The sequence below is a fragment of the Acartia tonsa genome, chromosome 10, assembly GCF_053477335.1.
Source record: "Acartia tonsa isolate MP-2025a chromosome 10, ASM5347733v1, whole genome shotgun sequence".
Taxonomy (NCBI): Eukaryota; Metazoa; Arthropoda; class Copepoda; order Calanoida; family Acartiidae; genus Acartia; species Acartia tonsa.
In genome coordinates, this window is record NC_137269.1 from 18754799 (window position 1) to 18778382 (window position 23584).

The 23584-nt window shown below is 29.0% G+C and overlaps 1 protein-coding gene across 7 annotated transcripts in view; it reads right to left on the reverse strand.

Annotated features, from left to right (window-relative positions):
* Nucleotides 1–379: 379 nt before the first annotated feature.
* LOC145329588 (band 7 protein AGAP004871-like) overlaps nt 380–23584 on the reverse strand; it is a 98259-nt gene continuing 75054 nt past the window's right edge. For 6 of the 7 annotated variants that reach the window (XM_080173877.1, XM_080173872.1, XM_080173876.1 and 3 more), the window contains 5 exons: nt 20459–20557; nt 14542–14652; nt 7503–7679; nt 3672–3812; nt 380–3305 (listed from right to left, as the gene is read on the reverse strand). In XM_080173877.1, the coding sequence (XP_080030003.1) occupies nt 3702–3812; nt 7503–7679; nt 14542–14652; nt 20459–20557 (498 nt within the window). In that variant the 3' untranslated portion in view covers nt 380–3305; nt 3672–3701. The remainder of the gene's footprint in view (nt 3306–3671; nt 3813–7502; nt 7680–14541; nt 14653–20458; nt 20558–23584) is intronic. The other variant, XM_080173873.1, reaches the window with a different exon arrangement.

Consider the following 23584-nt stretch of genomic DNA (forward strand, 5'->3'; position numbering starts at 1 on the left):
GGTGGATTAGAACCGGTTCTTAGCAATACTGAAAAATTATGTCTAGCATCCTATTATATCCAGTATATACTAATATAAAAATGAACAATCATAATATGATTGTACATTTTATATCTGCGGAAATCTGTTTATAATACGATGCGAGAAATCAGAAATAACTATTCCTGTTTTAATATGAACATAGGGAAATATTCATCTTGGCAGAATAGATGTAAGGTATATAAATGAAGAAATTGCTGAATATTGGTCGAATAAAGTCAACAATTATCGGCTATGACCACTTTAATTGATGACATCATATCACATTGAAATAATTTGTTAATGCTACAAGGCAACACAAGTTATTAATAAACAGATATTACTTAAAAAAAGGAAAACATTTTTACTAAAACTTTTATTTCAAATAATCTGCTCGAAATTGATTATAACAACATTTTTAATTATAGTTTATAGTATTTAATATTTTGTATTCACACTTCTTGCCAATAAAAAATTAAATTTTAGAATTCTAAAAATGGATTATTTTATTTTATCTTATTTACTTAGCTTTTTGGAATAAAAGTTACTTTTTTTATAAATATACATTCTTCATATATTGTAACTTTTAGCATTTTGATGGTAAAGTATTTTTGAGTATTTTCAAATGTTTTTTTTGTGCTAAGTATAATTTGAGTTTTATTTTGAACAAAAATAACAGAGGAGGTTTTGTGCTAGAAAGAGTTAAATTTATGTGGTGCTTACACTTAGTAAAAGGGATAGGTACAAAAGCACATGAAAAAAATATTTTTTTTGAGAAATTTTTCAATAAAATAATCTTTTTTTCCTGTGCTTTCGTATCTTGTAAGGAAATACATAATTACAAACGTAACATTCTTTCTGAATATCAAATATTTTTAATTTCAATATATATTTAAAGAATACTTCAAGATTTTAGTTTTTTTTTTGCATAAAAAGAGCTTATGCCACTTTTTAGGCTATTAATTCTAAAATCATAAAGGTTCCTTTTTGTAAGTAAAACTTGCCCAATTTGATAAAATGGCAGACTTTTTGGCATCCAAATATATCCATAGAGGTACTTTATGCTATTTTTTCTATTCTTATCATTTAGATTTTTTTTTTGTAATCAACAAACAACTTTTTAATAAAAGTTCCATAGATTTTTCTCAAAATTATTTTTAATGTACAATAATTTTTTCTATTCTATTAACTCTTTTTAAATAATATTCATTCACTTAAATTAAGAATTACTCATATAGAGTTTAGAATAAGATTTTGGCAATTTTTTTTGCATTTCATTTTTTTGAACGAGCAGAAATTTTCACTTTTTGAAATGGCAAGATTTTTATAATATTATATTTTCACACTACCTAATAATTCTATAATCATTTGTTTCATTTTTAACTGAGCATAATATTAAAATCTAAAAATAACTATTTATAATTAAAATCAAATAAAAAATATACTCATCCTATAATAGTTTAGTGGTATTTGTGTCTTAACTTTTTATATTTTGTTCAACTAATTTAAGCAAATTTAAGTAATTATAAGATAAACTTTTTATACATTAACTTTAATTTATAGTAAAGTAATTAAAAAATTATTTTATTAAATATAAATATTTGATTATTTACAAGTTTTCTTAGATAAGGTTCTCTTAAGAAAAATATAAAATTAACACATTAAAAATGGCAATACTTTTCTTTTAAATTGTCAATTTTTGTGTTGATTTTAATTTCCCTTACCTTATCAATCTTTGGTCAATTTTATTTGGGTATTTAGGTAAATTTCATGTTTAATATTTAGCTGCTTTTAACTATTATCAATAGCTCTGCTTTTAAAAACATTTTGTGTTACCATAGCGTGAAACTACCAATATTACCCTTAGTTATTAAAAAAATGTTTCTCTAAAGAAAGCAGAAGGTATAAATGCACACTAAAACATTGTACAATTTAGAAAACTGTTTTTATTTTTCACACAAATTATTTTACCATGGACTTTCTTATTCTTACATCATATTTGTGTTTTAGTAATAAAAACAGGTTCCATTAAGAAAAAGGGTTAATTAAAATTAAGTATTATAACAATAGTTCATAAAGAATTGTTTTCGATCATACTTCTGTTTTAAAATTTTATAATATATTTCTCAAATAAACAAAATATTGCTGAAATTTATCAGCTGTGAAATTTATAGTTTTTGAGCAACTATGTAAAACACAGTTTTTCCTGGCTTAAAAATATTCAAATTCTTATAGTTCAAGTCAGTTTTTTAATGTTAATAAAACCAATCAAAAATCTTTAAAATTTTAAACCTAAAAGCCGAGCTTTAACATAATAATATTTTTAGTTTGGACTTTAAGATGAATATCATGTGAGACAATTGATAACATGTTAATTTATTAAAATTTTCATTTGTATGCCTTACATGATAATATCTTTTATTACCATCTTTTTTGATAGAAAAAAAACATTAATAATGTTTACAATGTAGAAGAGTACACTGTACATAAGATGATAATTGTACACTGTGTACTTGCTGATAATAGTGCATCCACACATTATCTAAATATTTAGTAGGCAGAAAAAAATTCACATTCACTAATTAAACATAACAAGATAAAAAATAATTTTATAGATTTTGTTAGTCAATCATTAAATTTTTTTCTCTATAATTTTAAAAGTTTAGATAATCAGTTTAATAAAGTTGATGAGAATTTACATATTTTTTAACTTGTAATGTTTAAAACAAAATAAAAACACCTCATTTTATTCAATAAAATATGTTTTTCTGCATCTAATTGTAAGAGTTATGAAATAATAATAATATTGTGCTAAGATTTACTTTTCATAGTTTCTTTGCTTTATTATTCTTGTGCTTCTTTCCAGACAGAATAATAAGTCACATTATTTTAGTTTCTTACAACATTTTCACTTCTTTATGATGCTTGGTATCTTGTAACCACTGAGATTCTTAAAATCACCTTCTTTATAACTTTTAATGTTAACAAAACTATTTTTATGTTCACTTAAGTATAATAATCACTTGGCTATTTATCTTATATATTTGTATTTCCCCTAAAGTTTATTTTGCTTTGAGATTGAAAATAAAAATAAAAATTGTTGAAAATCACTGACTACTTAATTTGCTGCAAAGAAACGTCTGTATTATTTTGTTTGAAAAATTTCTAAATTAAAAATAAGAAAATGTTTGAACATAAAAGTGAGGAAATTTTGTTGTAAACAGTCGAGCAAACTCACACACACACATTTCTCTTTTACTCTCTCATGGTCTCTCTCATTCTTTATCCTAAAACAAAAATATTTTTATCATTTAATTTTTCAAATAGTTCACAAAGAGGCATTTTAATTTGTTAGTATTTTGCCCCTTTTCTTACTGCATTGGTCCTGGTTGGTTGGTAGTGAAAATTGAAGTATGTAGTGCTTAATTCGTGAATATTTTAGTTGTTTGGTGCCTTAGATCCGCTCCATTTCTTTTCTATTCGTAAACCCTGTGTGGGGCCTGAACCCTGCTGGCATATATCTGCAGGTTTAACTTGTACCCAAGAAAACCTAGCAATAAACAAACAAAAAACTAACTCCCCTTAATATAAAATTTTTTAAAGGTTTTTTTGAGGGAAATGTTATTTTAAATGTAAGAAATGAACACCAGTACCTGGAATCATACCTATATATAGCAGCGCATCTAATCACTCTTTCTCTTCTCCTTATCCAGCCCCATGGAGAGACACAGAGTGTCTATGGGGAAGGGGAATACAATGGTTGAGCTCTGCTCGGTTGAGATCGCATTCAAAGTCTGAAATAGAAATTATATTAGTTCAAGGACGATTCTACTAGAAGAAGATGTTTTGTGAAGCTCTTTATAGTGCCTATAACAAAAATTATGTCATACAATGATAGCCCATTACACAGACTAATTAACCAATAGCAGGCCAATATACAGTACGACGTCATTTTTTATTGGCACCATAAAAATCAAGATTAACAGTTCGCATCAACTGCTAAGTCTTGCCAATTTGCAGCTGTGCAAGATATAGCGGCAGAGATCCAAGTCATTCCCTTTCATCTAAAAATAATTTTCTATGTCCCTGTTCCATACGATTTAGATAGATATTGCTTTTGTTATCTTACAACATACAAGGATTTTACTTCAACTCTTTTACTGAATATAAACATTTTACATCATCATACAATTACAGAGGTTAAGGAATTGGCAAAATAATAACAGGATGAAATTTTCCAAGAGTTATGCCAGAGAGCAATAAGGCACATTGAGAGGAACGTTATCTAACATTGAACTTTGTAAACCTGCAACTTCAGATCTTTAAACTGTTTAAAAAGTCTTAAACATACAAACTCATAATAATATGTTGTATTATAAATTTGAACGTTTTTCCCATTATATCTCTGCATTTTATATTTGCAACAAGAGCCAAATCTTAAGAAGGGGGAAAGAATGATTTCACGAGTAAAAGGGTCTTATCTACAACTCTAGTAGTGATTCAGAATAAATAAGTTTTTATAAAAATTGTAATTTACATAAATTTTCAATCATGGTTTTTTTTGTCGACCTCACTCGTCGATAATAATAAAATACAAAGCTCTGTATAGTGCCTATAAAAATGGGAAATTTTTTTTTATAATAGGCCAAAGTACCCCGAATGACGTCATATTAGAATAGTCATTTATTCTAATATGACCTTATTCCGGATTTTTAGGCCAAACGTTTTTAAATTTCTCCCCTTTTCTTTATGGGCACAATATATTGCTTCAATTTTACTATTAATTTTTTTATATGGAGTATATATAATATTGCTTTGATTTGCATTTGTCCACTCTTAGTTAGAACATTGAATATATAGAATTTTAGGAGAATATTTAAAATTTTGTAACACCTCTGTATTTTATTGAACACAGAGTCGCATAAGATCTGTCCTTATAGAGAAGGTTTTTGTATGTCATAGAATTAAACAATTATCTAATTCAAAATATTTCAATTCAACTTTAAACCTCACTGTCTATTCATACATTGAACCGATTGGATTATATCCTTCAGGAAATATACCTACTGGTCCTGTGGTGGTTTTAAGCTATTTTTTGGGGGATGGGACAAACCAAACCCCACACTCCCCCCCCCCCTCAAAAAAAATCCCCATATATTTTTTTAAAATTGTTATCTATTTTTTTTAATTACCTCTTGTGGCAAAGCCCCTTGAGGCTAGTCTTTCATATAATGTAGTAAGGATTTACTCCTGTCTGTTAAAATCTTGCTAAACACTAAAGTGATTCAGTTATACCTTTTAGAAATGCTTCATATAGCTCCATGGATGCTTTTAAGATGTTTTATTTTAGATTGTAGCCAATTGTTTTAATCTTTTTTAAAAATTAGGTTTTTTTATGAATTGAATTAATAGGAACCTAGTCAAAGTGTCTGACTGATTATGACGTAAAAGAAGAAAATTAGCCAATGAGAGGCCACTATAAATTTTACCTTTGGTCAATAATGGCCTCTCATTGGCTAATTTTTTTACGTCATAATCAGTCAGACACTATTACTAGGTTCATTAATAGGTTTACTTATCAATGTATTTAGAAATAGATCATATAACCTTCCAATTAGAACTAAACCTTTAATTTACCTATCTGTCCATCGCTTTATCTTGATTTTGCATAAGATAGGATTTTCCTAAAGCCCTAATCCGTCTCTTTTATCTTTACGTTTTCAAGGTTGAATGCATAACCATGGATTAACCAGGACTCGGCAGCCGCGATTCAGCCGCCTGTAAGCCTCAGGGAAGTATTCAAACTGGTTTAAATTTCAGGATTGCTAAAGCGCGGCTGCAGAGCCCTGGGATTAACTTATGATTATCTATTTATATTTCGGATCATCTGTAATTTTTTAATTATTATGAAAACTAGTCACTTTGTTATTGTATCACAAAAAGTAGTAAGTATTTTTTGTTTGTCCGTTATATTCCACCTGAACTTAACCGGTTGAATTTCCATTTTAGGGAAGCTTAACATAGCAGAATGTCCTGGTGGACATAAAAAGTACCAAATGCTAAAATATTAAGAATTTTTGAAACCTGAAGATTAAAATTTCTGTTAAAGTTATACATTATTTAGTCCAAAGCAATTTTAGAGGTTGAGTCTAGTTTTCAGCAAGTGGGCTAGTGGGCTAGGTTAAGGGGATTAATACTATCAGTAGGTCTAGAACTTAAGGACTTGCTAGGGCTTAGATGCAATGTGAGGGTGGAATCCAGCTTTTATGTAATTCCATGGATTCCCTAACTTTATATTAGTCTCTATGAAACTTATTGAAAAGAAAAACTAAAACAAAACTTTTCAGAATTTCTCTTTGACAAATTTTCTCTTGCTTTATATCTCTATTTACAATTTATAAAGGGATAGAGGGAAAAGTAAAAACATGCATTATAAATATTTCATCAAAAAAAATATTCGATTTCCAACACCTTTGTCAAGTTCAGTCCCTATTTACCCACAACAATATTGATAAGATTTTTTAAAAAGTTTTATCTGTAAACCTTAATACTGTTGAATTGAGATATAAATGAATTATAATCTACACATTATGTAATTCTTTGTCATTTCATCTTTAGGTGGAACATTGGGCTGTTAATTACACTTGTACCCGAAGTTTTAAAGCAAAGTTATCTTATTTGTTGACTAAATAACTATGGGGACTTTTACTGAATATCAATTGGTTAGTTTAAAACTTGTAGTAGTCAAAAGATTTAACCAATGATTAAAAGTAAGGATAATCTTGTTTTTGCACATTGATGATATATATCAATTTACGTCCATTGTCAAATCCCCGGGTATTTTCACTCCAATTCCCTCTTCCTACATCCCTGAACTCTTTACAACATGGTTGGGAAGTTATTATTACTTTTTTGTGCAATTTCTTGCTGAATCTTTTTTTTCTACAAATTTTGCACAGAAAAAAGTTGATTCATTGATAAAGTTGGGTTTAGTTTTTATAACTTTATATTATATTCAGAGATAAAGAGAAAGGTTAATGGATAATAAACTCAATCCCTTCCAATAAAATAGTAGGGAAGTCGGATAGTTTCTTTTGTATGTATAATCCCCTATTGTCTTATCCCTAAAATCCTGATTGATACTATAACTTAGTTGTAATAATTAATTGATGCTATGATCTTATTTAGTTGTTTATGCAAAAAAAAATTTTATTTTATCTAGATATCCTTTTAGTATGTATATCTATCTTTCTGACAGCCTTCCTACTTACCTAAATTCCTGACTATCTATCTAACCAAGTATCTATCTTTATCCATTCTCTACTTATATACCTACCTATCTATCTATGCCTATCTAACTTTCTGCCTCCATACATACTAACCTACATACATTTGATACAAGATACTTGCCTACCTCCATCCAACATACATATTTTTGTATATCTTAACTATCTATCTAATCATATCTCTATCTATCTTTATACCTGTAGATATCTGAGCTGTAGCGCCGAAGTAGATTCTTCTAGAACAAGAGCGGCTTCCTTCAGATGGAGCGAAGCTTTCTGTTCTCCCTCAGCTGCCACAACCTTAGCTCTGGCCTCTCTGGCGGCCTCGGCCTCAGCAGCCATAGCTCTCTGCAGTTGGACCGGCACTCTTACATCCTAGATTATAAATAATAAGGTTTAATTAAAATAATAAGATAATTTACTGGTTTTTTTGTGAAAAAAATAAACTTTTGGTGAAATGAGTTATCTAGGGTTACTGAAAGGCAAACGGGCAACTTTAATACACAATTTCTTTGTTTCCTTGATAAGTTCATAAATATATTATGTTATTCCAATGTCCAATAAAATCTCTGAACAGCTGAACTAAACATTTAAAAAGGTATAGGAACAATCTACTTTGGTCAAGTGCAAGTTTTAGGCAATTTGCTACTGTTGTAGCCTAGTAAGTTTCCCTCCCCTCCACCTCCTCTCCATTAAAGTAACAAAAGTATAAAGCATCTAAAATAACATATCTTATTATCCATTTCAGATCCATATGATACCTACCTACCATTCTGAGAGGATAAAAGATTACTATTTTGTTAGTTTATGCAATATTCTTAAATTGTGTAAATTTGCAAATTGTATGTGAGAGAAAGAAAGAAAGAAAGACAGAGAGTGACAGGGAGAGGGGAAGGGGAAGGAAGAGAGAATAAAAGTAAGATAGAGAGAGAGATGCAGATTCAAATTATATCTGCAAATATTTGTAGTATCCACACAATAATCCAAATATTGGATGAAAGGAAAAATAGTGCCAATGCATTTTACCAAAACCAAATGAATTGATGACGATATCTAAATCTGAAGTATTTGAAGATAACACTAGCGGATAAGCCCCTAGAGGCCTCTAGGATCCCTTGGAAAAGTTTAAGATACATTTTTTGGGAAGGTATTTTTTTCTAGGGGCGATTTCTCTTGGGAGGGTGGTTGTACCCTCCCCCAAAATAGTTAAAAACCTTTCCAGGACCTATGAAAATCTACCCTGTAAATGAGAACCATATCGGTTCGGTAACAAACAAACATCAGACAGATATTCTGTTACTTTATTATTAGGATATTAAATTTTTACTCAATTTTCCTAATTTGTCTTAAAACTTAATTTCTTGTTCAAAATATCATTTTTATAAGATGAATGAATGAATCCCAATATTTGCTGGAAAACTACATCTAATTTCTTTAATATATCTTGACAATCCTATTGACAAACTAGAAGTTAGCACAGGCTGAAAACTATACTGTGAAAGCACAATAGAAATAACTCTAGGAATCAAAATATATTTGTGAATAAGGTATACATTAGTAAATATACATTTTAGTGGTGTGGTGAATATTTCATAATGGTTTGGCTTATTTATAATCATTTTAAATGAGTGCATTATAAAGTAAATATAACAATCCTTGATGAGAATAAGACTAGTCTTTCTACTTTAGGCAGTTATTATTAATATGACCTTTGAATATTTTTTTTAAGATTACAAGAACTTGTTTTATTGTGAAATTTACAGTTTTGAACATAATTTAATAAATTTTTTTTGTAGAATACTAACTTAACCAATATTCATGAGATTTATTTTAACTGTACTGTCCTGATATTAACTACCATTAATATTAGTACCCTGAGTTATGTCCATGTTAATGTCTCAATATAAGAGGGTAGAAGGTAATTTAGAGCAGGCATTCTTGTTATTCCAGAGCAATTACACAGACTATAACTGCCTATCTTGTCAGGGAGGAAGAAATTTTTAAATAAACAAAACTTATATTCAATAGTAGTGGATGAAAGAAATCAAATGTCAGCTAGTTTTCGCTATTTTTGTATTTTTTTATCCATTTATCAATGTCTTTTAATTCACTACTAGATGAAATGGTGGAGGTGGTTCAAAAGCCCCGAACATTACAAAGATTTTTATTTGGCTTTTCAGATTAACTTAATCCTTCTGTAAGTTGAGATATAAAAAAACTATTTTGAGTATTTGACTATTCATGGCATGTATACGTATTCATTGCACCTAGACATAACTATCTATGTAGAGAATACATTTCAATATGGCTATAAAGCCCATGGGCCTTCAGAGGTGCTTCAAAATATCAAAAAATCAAATTTAAAAAACTTTAAGATTGGTTTGATTTTAAAAGCATTACTAGTACTAATCTTCATTTTTTTTTTTCCAAGAATATATCTTAATATTCAGCAGCCCTCTAATTTTCCACCAAAGGACAATTAAAATTACTTTGTTACTATTAAAGGGAAACAGCTGATTTTTGTAAATAGTTAAAAATGCTAACTATGACTATGTCACTCAATTTGTTTGTTATTCTGACCACAATGGCAGTAACATATTTTGCCATTTATTGATTCCACTCAACTTTAGAGAAACAAATTTAATTTGCTTGACAGCTTTAATATAAGATTGGCTGATGGAATTTCTTTTGAAATTATTATCATAGTCAATGATAATATTATAGATTTGGTAATTAGTTAAACTCCTAATAAGGTAAATTATCTTCATGATAAATTCTAAATATTTGTTTATTTTGTAACACATCTGCTATTAAGAAAAGGAATTGGTCTATTTTTCATGTTTAATGTTACACAGACACTCTAAATTTATTTACAATAAGCCCCTAGTTATTTTTATTGATAAAACATTAATAGACTAATCAAGATATCATACTGATTGTAATGCCCCAAAAAAAACTTGAGTTTGGTTTATAAAGTTAGTCTTTCTTTTATCAAAATTTAAATGTTTGTTCTAATGTCTGTTTCAAAATTATAAGATCACAATAATTTATATTTAAATGTGACAGGACGTTTGTCTGTGTGTCTGTCTGCACAAAAGGATATTGCTAAACACTGAACCGATATGGAACTATTTTTCAATGTAGCCTCTTAAAGGTCTAGGGAGGTTATGTAGGTATTTAGGGGGAGGGTACCACCATACTTTGAAGAAAAATCAGCACTAAAAAGATGCTCCCTTCAAAAAAAATATTTTACTTTTTCTTTTTAATTCTAAAATTGAAAATGGGGATGTTCACTTCCCTTCCCACCTCCCACTCACCATAAGTGCCCCTAGAGTCTTTTAGGAGGGTAGCCACTGGTTATTTGTAAAGTAACACTTTTTTCTTCTATCATACTCTAATATATTGATTTTAAACAATTTTTCTATAATGGGTCCCAGGAGAGAGATTTTACTAAAATATTTTTTAGATTTGAAAACAATTTCCTTTCCTTTTGGGAGATGAAAACGGATATTGATATCCTTAATATCAGTGTAAAGCAGTTACTTTATTGTTTTTATTCCACTTTTAATGTAGTGGGTCAAAGTGACTCAAATATCAGTCATTTGACGTCATAAGGGAGATGAGGGGAGAAGTGGGAAAGAAAAGAGATAGATAATCCCTCATTTTTATGACGTCACATGATTTTTGAGTCACTTTGTCCCACTACCTTTTAAAATTTTATATTATGTAAAAGTGTTATACATTATTAAATGATTTAAGTTATCTAAAGGCTACAATTAATTTTTAAAATATCTATTTAATCATTGTACTTAGCCTTCCAAACAAATTCAATTTAGGTCCAGCTTTTTATATATCTACATATATGCCTGTCTATTTAAGTATGATTTATAGAAATCGGTTGACCAGTTCTCAATTAAAACTTTCATCATAAATTTTATTCCAATATTTTTCACACAAAATTCATTTTTCTCTGTCTGAGTTTTCTTTTTACTTTAATACTTTCATAAATTATAATATAAATACTGTTTATCAACTTACATTAGACAGATACAGGGTGGAGCAAATAAAACCGGATATTTTTCAAACGGCCAAAGCTCGAAAACTACTTGACCAATCAGAAGTTTGACCCTACTTTAAAAAGCTTAGGTAATGACCTGTTTGCCCATAAAATCTTTGGACGATGGAGGAGATATACTCTGAGCTGGCAGTGCATATGTTCAACAAGGCGGATTTGGAGTGCGCCCAAACTATACCCTAAATTCTTGACTATGGCCTACTAAATCTGACCTCAGTCCGACTGTAGATTAGATAGACTTTTAAAACTTGCTGGGGACCATATGGGACCCTGAAACTCGTTTTAGACTATGGGTTGCGGTGATAAACCTAGATAAATCTTCATGCCAAAAAGGTACAAGACGTTGTTCTAGCTCAATTGTGGCCCGAATAAGAGCCACTGTGTCGAAGGTTAGCTTGACAGATAGGCAAATTTGGATACTGCGGTTAATCATGTCCCAAAGAAGATGTAGCCTCCCAGCAGCCCCTAACTTAATCCAATGGACTATAGGGCCTGGGTCTACTTTGAAGCATGCAACAATAAACATGCCCATTAGTGTGGCCTAAATTGTTTTGCAATGTGCGGAATGTAAAAATAGGTTATGTATTGTTTGTAGATTTTAGCCCTATAATTGATTTTAAGAAAAAATCTATCGCTATCTTGCTAAATGCATATTTGTTTTCACCTTTTCTTTACCAAATTATGAAAGCCTTACACCAGATATAAAGCAAAACATCAAATTTTCTGTTTGTTTGTATATAGGAGGAAAATTTTTAAGTTTTCAACATTTTAACGCCAAGTGTTTTGACATTGATACATAAAGAGATGGATATAAAGACAGAAAGATAGAAATTTGGATAGTTTAGAAAGTTATTTTGTTGCCACCATCAAGTTAAGTATTGGAAACCGATCCTCAACCAAAAACCAGACAATAGACAAAACCTGGAGCTTTATTATATAGTATCATATGTTTTTATCTTTAATCTAAGTTGTTTACTAAGATTATTTGTCTAAAGTTTCATTTTCAAAACCAAAGAAACCCTTTTTAAATTACAGAATAATTTTAAACTTTTCTATAGATAAAAATTAAATTCTGTAAAAAATAGAAAAGAGGTAGGCTGTTTTGAAGTCTAATAATTCTCTATTTATAAGAAATTAGGGAAATTAACTCTTTTTATGAGAATCTCTTTAGATAGATGTGAGATGTCCAGTTAGATCTCTTCCAGTACAAAGCAGGTTTTAGGCTATTTATCAGCCTGAGATATATAGTCCTGGTACAAAATTGTTGATTAAATCATAATGCTATTAGTTCAGTAAACAAAATATAAATCATTTGGGGAAAATAGATTTTTAGAGAAAATGAGTTTTATTAGTTTTCTACATGTATGGAAAACTTTTCATTATAAACTCACAAAAAGTTCAGAGGCTTAAGACTATTAATCTATCATAACTGTTTGTGGAATAGTATCAAGAACAAATTTGTGCAAAACTTTGTAATTAAATTCAATACATAAACTGAGAAGAAAAAAAAATTTATGTCTCACCTTGAAAAAAGTATAATAGATTAATATTTGACATATGAAAAAGGGTATATCTATTAATACAATATTATGAAGAAAACAGTTTAATAAACTTCTTGCTAAATGTGTATTTATTTCATTTTATATAATTTAGAGTTTCTTATAACAGACAGATCTAATGAGCCATAATATTTAGGATTAGGATACAATCTCTATTAATTCACCATGAAAATATAAAGAAAATACTTCTATAATATACATTTTTTAACTGTAATTATATTATTATATGAATAATCTTTGTTTAAACATCTCTTTAAAGGCATTGTCTATTGATTTTATGTTTTTTTAATCCCAAGATGATTCTGAGATACCTATTAAGTAAATCTTTCCAAATAGAAAAAAAAACTTTAGAGACTATCTCCTCTCTCACTGTCTCTCTTTCCCAAGTTCTTATAAGTTCCATGTTCTTGCAAAATTTAAAAATTTGCACATTTGCAATGAAAATAAAGACATTTCCTATTTGAATAATCTTTATGCAAAATATAATGAAAACTAAGTAGTGGGACAAAATGACTTAAACATCAGCCATGTGACGTCATAAAAATAAGGGAGATGAGAGGTGAAGTTTGAAAGAAAACCCCTAAAAAAGAGTTGGATAATCCCTCATTTTTATGACGTCACATGGCTGATTTTTGAGTCACTTTGTCCCACTGCAAAACTAAAATCACCAAAATATACAGATTCAATATAAATCAATTAAATTTGAAATAATAAATTTCTATAATTTACAAAATTTAGAATAATTTAACAAAAAAAACTGTAAAAAATATCTTAAGCCTTACTATGAAGTTATACAAAATTTTTGTTGTTTTAGTATATTTTAAGTTGGTTGTTTTGTATGATAAGAAAAGAGGCTAGGGAAGGATAATTCAATTTTCAATTTAAGTTTTGAGACCCTCTTGTGAATAGATAGGGTGGTCATAAAATTATGCTGAAATTATCTGTGAAGTTGGCAAAATATAATTATTAATACAAATATCATTTACTTGTTCTCTAACTATTTTTTTTAATTAGTAGCCTTTGAATCATTTTTTGATTACTGTAAAGAAACATTAAAAAGTTTATTTAAGTCATAAGTATTTTTCAGAAAAAAACAAATAGATTTTTTAACTTAATTGTAATTTAGCATCTGCAGAAATTCAAGAATACCTGATTAGAAATAAAAAAAAAAATTTAAAATTATTAACTGAATTACTGCTTTTATTAGGTAAAGAGTAAAAGATTATGTTAATTAAGATTTTATGTTAAAAAATTTATTTTTGTTTTAATAAAAAAAAGTGATTATTTGATTAAAGTTTATCTTTTAAAAATTGTTAATTCTGTTTAATGCAATTTAAGTAATTTTATTGAATGTTTTATGAAAACATAGTGAATATAAGATTTATTTAGTTCATCTTATATGATAATTTTCAAACTTTCTCAATAAATCAATTGAGAAAAGATAGGATAAGGACTTGCAAGAAATGTTTTGTTTGCCTAGCTATTCATCTATCTATCCAATGATACAATAACTTTTTTGTATATATTAATGCATTAATAAATCGTTATTACAGTGATTTTTTGTCATTATAGTTAATACCAATATATATATATTTGAATGTACCTTTATTTCTACTCTCTCTACTTTGACACCCCAAGGTCTGGTTGCTTCGTCAAGAATATTTTCCATAAGATGACAAATCATTTCTCTCTCAGATAAAATCTCAGCCAATGTCTGAAAAATAACATTTTCATTAAATTTTTATTAAATTCACTTTAGATTAAACTCTTATTTTCAAACAAAAAAAATAATTTACAACAAAAGAACTAAATAATTTTAGGCTTTAAAAATTTTAAAATCACGAAACCTTTTTAGGTTAAAATATTTTAATCTCCAAAAATGGCCAACAATGAAAGCCACTGTAATCTTAGTGATCTTTGATTGATAAAGAGACCTACGAACAAAGGTCCTTAATGTTATATTAGCTACGCTATCCAAAATTGTTTTGTATTAATTTAGTTATACTTTGTCATATTCCCTAGAAGAAGAACTGCAGTTTTGAATGTTTTATAAGAATGCAGGATTAAGTAGGACATTATTGTTGTGTATCTTCTATTTAACATATTGCATAGTACAGCATAAGGACAAATATTCTGATAAATTATTCAAAAACATTCTTTTTGTTAAGAACAATTCTGCTATTGCCCAAAGGGCTACCTCAATAATTCTTTAAAAATATTATTTAGTCGAACCTAATAACAGTGTAAAGGGAGCACGCGGCTAGAGTAAACTAGCGAAAAATTTTGTGCTCTTCTTTTGTTTGGTCTTTGACATTCTAAATTTTCCAGGTTTTGATAAATGTATGCATTGCTGCCTATTACTCGCGATGAGACAAGAAATTTTATTCAAAATTTACAAATTATTATTTCGATCACTTATCTCCTAGTTACCAAATGCCACCTCTATGTTAGAATTGCATTGAAATCTGAATGTTTGGACCTGTTCCTAATATGTTTTATTGGAGGTTTGTGAATGGTTGACGCACGGCAGCCCTGGCTATTATACATATGTTGGTAAATGTTCGCTAATACTGTAAATGCATGCCTTATATTTTATTAATGCCACTTAATTGTGGTGCATCTAGTTTACATATTTATATAATCGTGAGGGGGATGGGAAGAATTGCCCCGTGCTATTATCATATTAACATAAGAATATCATTTATATTGATATCCATTATTATGGCTCATTATTTTTGCGATAATGTCGATGAAAATGTTAGACACATATCTTTAACATATGTCGATAACATATCAGCAATGAACACTATCATTGATTGCCATATATTCAATTCAAATCATTGAAATTGTTTTTCGACAGGATAATTCTATAAAATATACTAGGCCAGGAGATTTAGTATCCTAAATATTACACAGATTATAGGGACTACATAGCTAGCCTAGAAATTGTGTACCATTTCTATAGTTTACCATGGCTGGTCACAAAAACATTAATTAAGTAGTATTGGTCTTGTGGCAAAATCATTTCCCTTCAAATTCATGTAATAAAATGATTATTGACGGTAAAAAGTTACTTGCAATTAAACTCATTTTATTTACTTCACAAACGTTAGTTGAAAAATGTTTTAATTAAATTCTTAATTACAAAAAAAATCAAATCTTTCTCTCTTTCAAAATTTGATCTTAAATGAAACAAAAATAATCTAATTCTTAAACAACTCAATTTTAAGTAAATCTATTTAATTAAATCGGGTATAGTCCCTTCAGTTGCAACGCTCCTTAAGGGGAGATTCTTCGTTTTTTTCACAGCAGCTTTTCTCTTATTTCTAGCCCATGCGGGGGGCTCTAACCCTATGGGGCAATCACCTTACCCAATATAACCTAACCTAACCTAAAATAACCTTTCAAAAGCCATTTTAAAAATACGACGAATCGCCCCTTATGGGCCGTTGCCACGAAAGGGACAAATCACATTAAATCAATGATCGGCTTCACCTTATGAAAACATTATAAAAAGTTGAAAAACAAGATCATTTTCATGTCGGGGATGAAAAAATTATTTTGATGAATTTTTAAATTATGGATGAAAACATTCATAAATATGAAAGGATTTTGATTGACTGTTATTTTCGGGATGTAAAATACAACGGATGTACTTTGACTGCCATCTTTTTTCAGGTTTTAAAACTTGGTTACAGGCAAATAATTGAAAATACAAACAGCTGAACAGAAATAATGCCTACTGATAAATAAGGGAATCAAACCACTTTAAAACGTGCTCTGTGTTTTCAAAATTAAGAAGACAACGTTTTATAAATAGACGAAAAATATAGAAGTTACAGCTGTTTTATCTGGCGCATTTCATAAATGATTAGAGTAAGATATATGATTCAGAATTAGAAGCAAATTATTATTATAATCTTGAAAACAACGGTCGTGCAATCAAGATTAAGTGAAATTCAGCTGTTATATAGTTTTGAACAAAGACTATAGGCAAACTGCTTATGTAAGTATGCACAGAAAACCTTCATATTGTCCCACCAATGCATTATTATTTGTTAAGAATGTTCATACAAAACGGACAAATTTAAACAATAGAAAATTACATTTTTTTATACATGAATATTTTGTTTGAAAGTTTTAAAAATTAGTTTCCGTTACTATATCTGTCTAAAATTTTGATGGTTATTTCTAATTGTGATTTCTCCTTGGAGGGTGAAGGTAAGATATAAACCTTTCCTGGGCATAAAAGAAGCATCACTATAAAGTTATAAAGCGGTTAGAGAGAACTTAAGCTAGAGACAAAATACTTACAACTTTATATAATAGGATTTAACATTCCGTTGAATTTGTGGATATTTATGAAATGAAAGGACTAGACCTAGAGGTAGTTTTGCAAGCAGATGCTCCTCTTAAAGTTTACTTTGTAGGTCTGTGGGTCATATTTGTTTATTATAGCAATGGTTTTATTAATTTTCTTTGGATGTTACACCAGATTATCATGAACTCTAATAAAGTGAAACTTGTATCTGACTAAAATAATGATATTCATCCACCCACTTTACCCATCTCCTCTCCTCCTACTGGATAAATAAACTGACCAATAAATTATATCAATGCTAGCAACCTAAATCGAGGAAAAATTTTCTTCTGTCATAATATCCACGTATGTTCTATATCTATTATTCTAGCTTTGTTGAAATGCACCAAAGGGTCTGGGGGAAAGATGGTAATCATTATATATTATAATCAAAGTAACAGGATGTCCGTTTCAGTCTGTCTGTGTGTACTGAAGAAATCTTGCTATTTTTGGGGAGCGTACCACTTCCCTCCCAGGAGATATTGCCCCTAAAAAAATGACCCCCAATAATTGTATTTTACAGTTTCGTTTTAAACCTAAAATTGAAAGTGGGGGAGGGTCTTTTTATTTCTCTTTTTTTCTAAAAATAGAATATTATTGAGAGTTGCTGTTTGTAAAAAACAAATACAAATACATTATGGATGCGTTTTCATCTCTTTCTTTTATGTTGGTCCCCTTGTCTATATTTTTCTAATTGAACAAATGGGTTTCCCAAAAGTCTGTTTTTGGTATCTTAATAAGCGGACTCTCTTTTAGTAACTGTCAATCTTTTTTACTCTTAAACTTTCTATTTGAATTTTTGGTAAACACTTTGTTTATAGCTAAATCAACTGTGCAGGTATTCTATAATTAGGATATGACCGTACGTAAAAGCAATTTAATTAATTTTATGTTTGATTTTTCATGGTACAACGCAACCAAATAGTTATTATTAAATATCATTTTTAATCAAAATACATTTAAACATAGCTATTTTAAAGCTCTAATAAGTTTGGACTTCCATGAGTTTCTTTTTAATTCTTATAAACTTGGTGGTCGCACTCTTTTGGGCATTAAAATCCTTGTTTTCTTACGTTTAATTGCTTTAGATTTTTCACACCTATTTACCTCTCCCTAAAAAAAGTACCTAAAACGAACACAACATTATTTAAGGTGAAGGTAAAGTAAATTATAATATAAAAGTTACTGGATCCTATTAGTATAATATTGGCTTCAATTGACATAAATGATTGATTTAGACATGCACGATGGATAAAACAAATAAAGTGGACCTTTCAAATCGCCAAAAAAACATTCAAATTTTATTCTTTAAAATATTTATTACTTTAAGGTAGGTTAGGTTAGGTAATATTGGGTACTTGGGTTGGGGTCCCCCGCAACGGTTAGGCATAGGGGTTAAACTCTTCTATATTTAAAATTTTAAAAAATTTAAACGATTAGGTTTTTTGCTTGATAGGCACTTAGATGGAAAGCACCTAAAATTTCAGCCGATAATTAACTTGGAACTGCGCTGAAAATACATGTATCATTTGATTTTATGAAATTTACACTATTGCTAAGAGTTCGTTTACGAGAAAAAAGAACTTCTACTATAAATCTAGCTCAACAATAACATTTAATTTGGTAACTACTGCTGCTTTATATAAATGAATTGTCCCTAGTTATAGAGAAGTATCGCTAATTTTACATTTTAGCTTTTGTATTATATTTACTGTATTGTATAAACAAAATAGCAGTAAATATTAGTAATACAAACAAATGAGAAAATGGTGAAATATAATTTATACCAGCATGAAATATTGTGTTTTAATGCATTTTTATATAAATTAATGCGGTAAAATATGTTTTCTTTTCATTCATTTTTATTCACAAGTGACTATTAATATAATGTTTTCCTTTAATGAATCTTTTTTTTTTGAAAAATAAACCGTCCTGAATTTTCGCTTTGTTTTTTAAGGGTATGGCTGTTATTCATTATAATTTCGGGAACATCGTAACATCGCCCCATAAAGGGCGATTAGTCCTATTTTTAAAATGGCTTTTTATAGGTTATTTTAGGTAAGTTTAGGTTATATTGGGTTAGGTGATTGCCCTACAGGGTTAGGTAATTGGCCCCGCTGGGTTAGAGCCCCCCGCAGGGGCTAGAAATAGGTGAAAAGCTACTGAGAAAAATACGAAGATTCGCCCCATAAGGTGCGATGTTACGAAAGGGACTAAACCCAAAATTTCTATATTTAACTAGAGAGAACGAGGATAGTCAGCTGTTTATTACACTAGTCCCAACAAAAGTTTTAAAATACCGTTTTGTTTTCCTATTCGTTGTAGACTTTTAGTAAATTTTGATTGGCTGGTTAGTTAAGTTGAGTATTCAAACGGTTCAACTACTAATTGTAATCTATAGAAGGGATAATTTTATGTATCATCATTGGGGATGTACAACGATTTATCGGCTATTGTCTTATCCCGAATAAGAAATTAATCTGAATGCATTATTTAATCGTTGACATTTCAACTAAATAGTATAGCACCAAATCCACAAAAACTTTACAACATGAAATGTCATTTGTTTGTCGCCTTCTTATGTCATTGACATTTTATGAATAAAGGTGAATACCAAATTAACTTTTTCCTTTAAAGGAAAAATATTTTTAGTCCTACTTTCAAAAAGAGCTCGATTGATAGCCTCTAAAAAAAGCCTAAAATACTAAATAAAATGCATTTTTTTTAATTAAATGCGCAACTACAAAAAAATGTGTAAAGCTGTTGCCCCCCTCCCCCCCCCCCTAAAATTTGCTTTGTATTAACGGGACAATGAAAACTGAAATTTACGTGGAAAGTTGCCAATAATACGGTAAGATGCGATAACCGATTTATAATCACTTAGATATTGCATCCAATTTTAATTTACTCTAATAAAGTAATACTCAAGGCGGGCAAAAATAAAGATACCCCCATACACCACCTTTACCCTATCCCCTCCATAACTAATCGATGAACGAACTTACCATTATTTGAGGTCTTTATTAGCAGCCTAAATTGACGACAGAAATTCCCCTGTCACAATATCCACGTATTCTATATCCATTGATTTGATAGATAACTGATAGTCCAATGCTATTCTATAGTCAAGAATGCATAAATTAGACAAACATAAACCTACCTTTGTACCAAGTACATTTCTCAAGCTGGTGGCTACAAGAAGATTGGTGGAGTGCATATAGGCCCCGACATTACACACAGCAGCCAACGGGTTCGAGACCTACAAAACATAATAAAATAATGTTTAAAAAAAATTATTTTCTTCGGTATAGTGAAAAAGTTACATTTGGTAAATCATCCCTTGATAAAACTACTAAATCAAATCAGCTAAAAGGGACAAAATAAAAAAAGGCAAAGATTTAATCATAGAAAAGATGATACTTAAGTATTTTTTATAATAAAATGTTATTAAATGGATGATATTAGACCTGGCCAAAATATTAAATATTACCAAACCATGTTAGTTCTAAGTATGTTAGGTCCCCTACTTTTATCCCCCATTATTAATGGTAATGTTTTATGTGAATAATCCACCTAATTACTTTGTTTTTAATTGTAAATTTTGTATACATCCTTTTTTTAATGCGAATACCATACCCCACTCGGGGATGTTGTATTAAATGATGTGAATCCCAAACCCTCCAAGGTCATATCATTGATTAATTTCTACACAACCCAGTCAATATTGCAAAAAAAAGAGTAATATCGAAAATAATTTAAATTTGAGTCGTATTCTCAAAAATAACTCCTTTTTTTACTATAAAAACGGTTTGCTTGGTTAAATTTTACATTGTAATTTTGCATAATTCGATATTTTTCAATAACTCTTTATAAAAATTTCAATGTTAATATATGTTAAATTAAAGGGGCATTTTCATTTATGATTAAATTTTTTTTTTAATATAAAAATTTTATCAATTTTAAGACTACTTGTAAAGTAAAACAGGTTACGGCATGTAGCTATTGCTATTTTGTGATGTTAACTGTATTGTAAGAGATCCTAATCTTACTTTCCATTATAAAAATCTCAATATATTACTTACTCCTATCCTATGTGTACAACAGAAAAATAATTGCTCACAAATTTTACCAGGGAATCTTTATTCAAGATTGGTGGTGTGCAGGAATGGTGGGGGTAAATTATACTGGTACCCAAAGTTTTATAACTACATAATCTTATTTGTTGGTTTAAAAACTTTGGTTACTTTTTTAATTTTGATTGGTTTGTTCCAAATAATAGTGCCCAAATATTCCAACTAATAATCTATAGAAGGGGATGAATATCAATTTATAGTTCATTGTCTTAAAATTCTTTTTGTTTTGTTTACTATGCTATTCTCATGTATGAGGATGATACGTCCTTAGGGCCAAAGAATGTTTTTTTGTTGTTGTATAACTTAATTTCCTGATGTGTGATTGGTTTACAATACATTAGGTTTCGAAACGATCCTTAACATTTTTATATAAAGGTATAACTTTTTGGGAGATAGGTACAGGTATTTAGAGTTGTACTATATAATCAAATTCAAGCAAACATACAGTTGATCTGTTTATATTCTAATATAATCTAGTTTTTTTAAATGATGGATCAATTATATTTTTGGCTTGAATATATATGGTAAGATTAAATTGATTTAATACATAGGGCTAGTATATAAATCAATAGAGTTCATACGAAATAAAAAAAAATGTAGCAAAAAGTACTTTTTTTTCTTAACCTGGTAATATTAAACAGTTTTACTTCTTTTTACAAGCAATTTTCTGTTCGTCTGTTTGTACAACTATGGGGAAGACGTGATTTTTCTCGGCTGCTATTAAAGCTAAACTGCTAAAATTGTCAAAGTCATTTATATAAAACGGCTGATAGATATCAAAGTAGAGATAATATTATACTTTTTGTAATTTTGAATGGACACTAAACTTGGCAATTAGGCAGACAATTGACAATTGATGGTACGTCACTCAAGTTTGATTAGTGTCTACCAAGTAAACAATGCCAAACTCTGTTAAACAAAGCTCCTCTTATTATATGTTTTACTAAAAATCATAGTCATAAAGTAATTATTAAAAAACTTGAAGTAGTAAATATTATCAAACATTTGAATTCCATTGTCTTAATTGTATCAACATAATTTTCATGAATAGGACCCAGCATGAAACAATGAAATTATATGTCAGCATAATGCATCCAGATCTAACACGGAATCATTCTTTATATCGCTATTATCTAACAGCCTCTTTAGATCAAGTTTTGTGCACAGCTATTTTTTAATATTAAAATTGGATCATGGAAAGAAAACGAAGTAACGGATTTCGTCGTATTTTCAAAGTAGCCGCCCCATATTTTTAGTGCAGAGCCAATTTCCTAACCCTGAGGGGAAATCACAAACATTTACTTAAAATAAAATAATCTAACAAAAGCTACTGTAAAAATGCAATGAAATCCGCTACTTTGTTTTCTTTCCATGATCCTAAATATTAATGCTTTTGTTAAAGACAGACTTTACAATTTATACAAGGTTTGATGTGATACAGATTGATGTGTGCCCGAAATGGGGAAACTTTGGCATGGGGATATTGTAGCTATGTATCCTATAGTATAAAGTAGTAAAATTTGTTTGTCTGAAGCTTAAGATCTTAATAAATATTGAACTGCTTGGGTTCTCTAATTCAGATAAGCTTTACATAGGTCCTGTGATGGTTTAAGGCTATTAAATTTTCAGATTTAATTCTTAGGATGATTTTAAGCTCTTTTTATATCCCCTTTGAATAAAAAACCCTAGATGGTAGAGGTAAGTTGCTAGTTTGATATATTGATCTTATATTCTAGAAAAGGCAACTTTAAGTTTGATAATATAAGCATGATTTTAGTGTATTTTTTATAAAAAGTTCAGAAAAAAATGTACATTCATTTTTTTATAATCATTTGCATACATATGTAGAGCAAAAAGTAATCCTTTTATTCTCTGATCCCCACAATAACAGTAATAAACAGAATTAAGATAATTTATATACATTGTTTTTTTCCATGGTGAAAAGCATAAGGTAGTGATTTAAGTAAATATAGAACTATTTTTTTCTTATTTTTCAAGATAAAATACTTTATTATATAGAAATTTAAAACAAATGAATATTTTTTTTTTGGTACAATTGTTCTTAATCACTGATGATCTTTATAATATATGTAGATAATTTATATAGATACAGATAGAGATAAATATACCAAAACCAGTGTCATCACAAAGCA